This window comes from Ichthyophthirius multifiliis, assembly GCF_000220395.1.
Source record: "Ichthyophthirius multifiliis unplaced genomic scaffold scaff_1120509250349, whole genome shotgun sequence".
In the NCBI taxonomy this organism is placed as follows: Eukaryota; Ciliophora; class Oligohymenophorea; order Hymenostomatida; genus Ichthyophthirius; species Ichthyophthirius multifiliis.
This window is the reverse complement of record NW_004086829.1, coordinates 4110-8423: the sequence shown is the minus strand read 5'-3', so window position 1 is coordinate 8423 and position 4314 is coordinate 4110. Positions and strand designations below refer to the sequence as shown.

Here is a 4314-nt window from a genome sequence, read left to right as displayed (position 1 = left end):
TTATATTTATATTTTTTTTTTTAAACAAAAAAATTAATAGAGGATAAGGAGTTTAATTATTTGATAGTTTAGAAGAATTAAGTAAATTACTTTAAAGCTTAATATAAATAAGTAATTAAAATATATATAAATATCAATCAATAAATATATTTTTTATAAGATTAATTTAGATACAAATGTATAATCTAAAAGTATATAGATAATCCTTTATTAATTTTTAATAGAAAATTTGATTTAAGAATATGGGTTTTAATAACATAAATAACTGAAAAAATGAATTTATATGTTTATAAGTATATAAATATTTTTTTTAAATTCTATTTTTAATTAAATAAAATACTTTTTTAAAGAAAAGGACTTGTTAGAACCAGTTGTGAATAATATTCATTAGATAATAAAGACAAATATATACATTTAACAAATAATGCTGTTTAAAAATATTCAAAAAATTATAACAAATATGAACAAGGAAATTAATTGAGTTTAGAATAATTATGTGAATATTTAATATAATAAAAAATTATTATTTCGAGTGAATTTTTTGAAAATAATATTATTTAAAAAATACATGATATAATAATAATATCCTTTATTTCAGTTCATTAAAAGATTAATAAGTTTAAAAGATAAGGATGCTTTGAAATCTTTGGTTATGATTTTATGATTAATAGAGAAAACTTGCAACCTATTTTAATAGAAGTTAATACAAATCCTTGTTTATTATAACCTTCTTAATATTTAAAAGAAACATTACCTAAAATGCTAGGTTAATTTAGTTTTTTTATATTTACTATATATATAATATAAAAATATTATATTAATTATTTTATAATTTTTGCATTTATTTTTTATTAAGATGATTGTTTTTAAATTACTATAGATAAAATATATAATGATTACAAAAATAATAATGAAAATAATTAATGGTAAAAAAAAATTATATATATTAAAAATATAAATGTTTTTTTTATAATTATATATATATATTTTTTTTTGATTAAAGGTTATAATTATATTATTGAAAATAAAAGAAATTTCAAAAAAATATAAAATATATATTAATAAATTTAAATTTAATGTATTTATTTAATTTCAATAAAAAAATAATAATTTAAAATAATTATTATTGTTTTATATATAATATAAGCATTTATAATAGATTTTAACTAAATAAATTTAATATTTTGAAAAGTGTAATAATAATTTGTATTTTAATTATGTAAAAATAAATACTAATGATAAAATATTTATATAATTATAATTTATAATTAATTATTTATGTTTAATAAATATTCATTAAATATATATATAAAATATATATATATTAATATATATATATTATTTTTTATATATTTATATATTAAAGAAAAAAAAATATATAAACATTTTTATTTTTAAAAAATGAGTTCATCTTCTAGCTCTTTAAAAGAACAAACAATATAAAATAAAGTATCTCCTAGATTATTAGGTATAATATTATCATAAACAATTCCAAAATTATAACAATAATAAATCATACAAGTTATTTATAAATTTATGAAAAAAAAAAATTAAAATATAGAAAAAATGAAGGTATCACCAAAATACTTCAATCTTACTGAAAATTAAGAAAAATAATAAAAAATGAATACTAAAAGTAACTAAAATTATAAAAACTATAATTTATATATAAAAAAACAAATTTAATAAAAATTAATTATTTGAATAATTAAATAAATTAAATTATAAATATCATTCTAATAATTATTTTATAACAATAAAAAATTAATAGTATACCAAAAAACTAAGCCAAATTTACTTAATAATAGCAAGAACGAACATATGCCAAAAAAAAGATGCTTTAATCAATATTGTTAGAAAGGAGGACAAGTAGACCTTATAATAGTATAAGATAAATCCTTCAAAAAAAACGGCAACAGCAAAGAAAAAATATACTACTGTTCAAAATGCTTTGAAAGATACAGAGGAAACTAATACTGTCAATACTGCAAATAAATATATTTTGACACAAATGAAGTTGATGGTGAAGAATGGATTTAATGTGATGAATGTGATTTTTGGGTATATAATTATATTAATATATATATATATATATGTATATTTATATATATATATATATATATTTATATTTAAAGAAAAATTTATATATATATTTAAATATATATTTTTTATATTATATATTTATTTGATTATAAAAATTTAAATTTTTTTTTTTTACTTAGCTACATAAGTAATGTGAAGCTTAACATGGAATTGAAAATATCGATGAATTTATTAAAAGAAAAGAAAAATATGAATGTCCTAGATGTAGATTGAGAAGTAAAAAAAATGAGGTAATCAAATATATGATATAGTAATGCATTTATTTTTTTTAGTATTTTGTAAATTATCATTATTTATAAAAAATTTATATTATAAAACTTAAATGTATTTAATTTTTTGTTTTTTTTCTCTTTTTTTACAAATATTTATATTTCTATTAACCAATAATATTTTTTTTAATATAAATATTATTTATAATTATTTTAGATTTTAAAATAATTTTATCTTATTATAATTATTTTTTAATTAGAATAAAAAAATAGATTCTCAATTGAAATATTGTAAAAATAAAACTAAATATGAAAAACTTGAGTAAAAATAACAATTTAAAAATTAAATGTAAATAAATGGAAATCTTTGCGAAAAAAAAAAGAGTTCAGTGAATTCCAAATGTCTTAAATATTAAAAAAAAAATATGTAAAAGGATTTTGAAGTTTATTCTAAATCAAACTTCAAAAAGAACCTTGCTAATTTGAGAAACCAAGAATAATAAATTACAAATAGTAATATTTTTGGTTAATATTATATAAATAATTAATTTGAATAATTACTACATTCATTAGGTATTAATTTTGTATTTCTTTTATTAATTTTTTATAGGTACTAAATTTACTTTGGATGAAAAAATTATAAATGAAGATATTGAAAGAATTAAAAAAATGATATAATTAGAATGCTAATAATAGAGTTCAACGATATAAAGTAATAGCTCTATAAATGAAACTAATTGAAATAATATATTAATAAATCTATATAATATAATATATATATATATATATATATGTTTATGTTTAATTATTTATATATTTACTTTATTTATATTTTATATATCTAATATTTTTATAATATTTAAAAATTTAATATTCATTATATATTTTATTTTATATATTTTTTTATTTTTATTTATTATTAAAATAAATTAATTATTAATTAAATAATTTAATCTTTTTTTTTATAAAAAAAAAATATAATTTCTTCATTTTTTTTATTAAAGATTTTTGTTTTTTTGTTAAATAAAATAAACATATAAAATATTAAAATTTATAAAAAGATAATTAAATTTCTATAAAATAAATTGATCATTTATTAAAAATTTATTTAAAAATATTTATTTTTATTAAATATAATACAATTCATATTAAAAATTTTAATTATATATATTCATAATATTTATCATTTTAATTAAATAAGTAAAATTTGTTTTTTGTTTATAATTTTTAAATACTAAAATATTATAAAAAATATATATATCTTACTTCAATAAATATTAATAATATGTATTTAAAAAATAACTTTTTTTAATTATTAGAAAAATAAAATTATTTTTATAATTTTAAGAAAAAAATAAAAAAAAAAGGATAAAAATAAATTATTTATAAATAAAATATTAATATATATTTATAATTATAATAAAAAAATCATATAGTAAAAAAAAATATATATATATATATAAAATATAAAAAATATAAAAAATGGAACCAAAACAAGTTGCTTAATAATTTTGTACTGCATATTTTGGTGCCCTAATGCAAAACAAGAATAATCTTATAAATTTCTATTAAAATAACTCTTAAATGACTTACAATGGTGAATAATTTGTTGGATTATAACAAATTTAACACAAAATTGAATCTTTGGGATTCTAAAAAATTATTTATAAAATAGATGATTTAGATGTTTAAGTAGGACCTGTAAATGGTTCGATTACTGTATTTGTAGTAGGTGCACTTCAAATGGACGATGCTGAAGAATTCAGATTTTCTTAACTTTTTAATATTCTTCCTAATGGAAATGGAGGATTATATGTTCATAACGATATACTCCGTCTTGTATTTTGAAAGAATCTGAACAAAAAATAAAAAATATATATATATATATATTATCGTGTTTATTTATGTATTATTTAATTTTTTTAGATAAAAAAATATTGAAATAAATTAATATATTATATAATAATTATTTTTTTATCATAAATATAAAATGGGGGTTGAG

General features: G+C 13.6%; 1 protein-coding gene across 1 annotated transcript, besides 14 other annotated features; it reads left to right on the top strand. All coding sequences in view use genetic code 6, as the record gives it.

Annotated features, from left to right (window-relative positions):
* Positions 1 to 940: 940 nt before the first annotated feature.
* Positions 941 to 995: a microsatellite.
* A 289-nt stretch (positions 996 to 1284) lies between these two features.
* Positions 1285 to 1341: a microsatellite.
* Positions 1296 to 1337: a microsatellite.
* Positions 1300 to 1361: a microsatellite.
* Positions 1301 to 1361: a microsatellite.
* A 204-nt stretch (positions 1362 to 1565) lies between these two features.
* Positions 1566 to 2402, top strand: IMG5_067370 (PHD-finger family protein, putative; the record flags this gene model as incomplete). The annotated part of the gene is made up of 3 exons (XM_004036834.1): positions 1566 to 1636; positions 1772 to 2061; positions 2223 to 2402. Coding segments are annotated over exons 1-3 (540 nt in total), but the record flags the coding sequence as incomplete, so codon positions are not given.
* Positions 2063 to 2129: a microsatellite.
* Positions 2065 to 2185: a microsatellite.
* Positions 2142 to 2194: a microsatellite.
* A 111-nt stretch (positions 2403 to 2513) lies between the features above and the next one.
* Positions 2514 to 2564: a microsatellite.
* A 508-nt stretch (positions 2565 to 3072) lies between these two features.
* Positions 3073 to 3105: a microsatellite.
* Positions 3106 to 3196: 91 nt separating this feature from the next.
* Positions 3197 to 3230: a microsatellite.
* Positions 3221 to 3266: a microsatellite.
* Positions 3267 to 3605: 339 nt separating this feature from the next.
* Positions 3606 to 3668: a microsatellite.
* An 84-nt stretch (positions 3669 to 3752) lies between these two features.
* Positions 3753 to 3796: a microsatellite.
* Between the last annotated feature and the right edge of the window lie 518 nt (positions 3797 to 4314).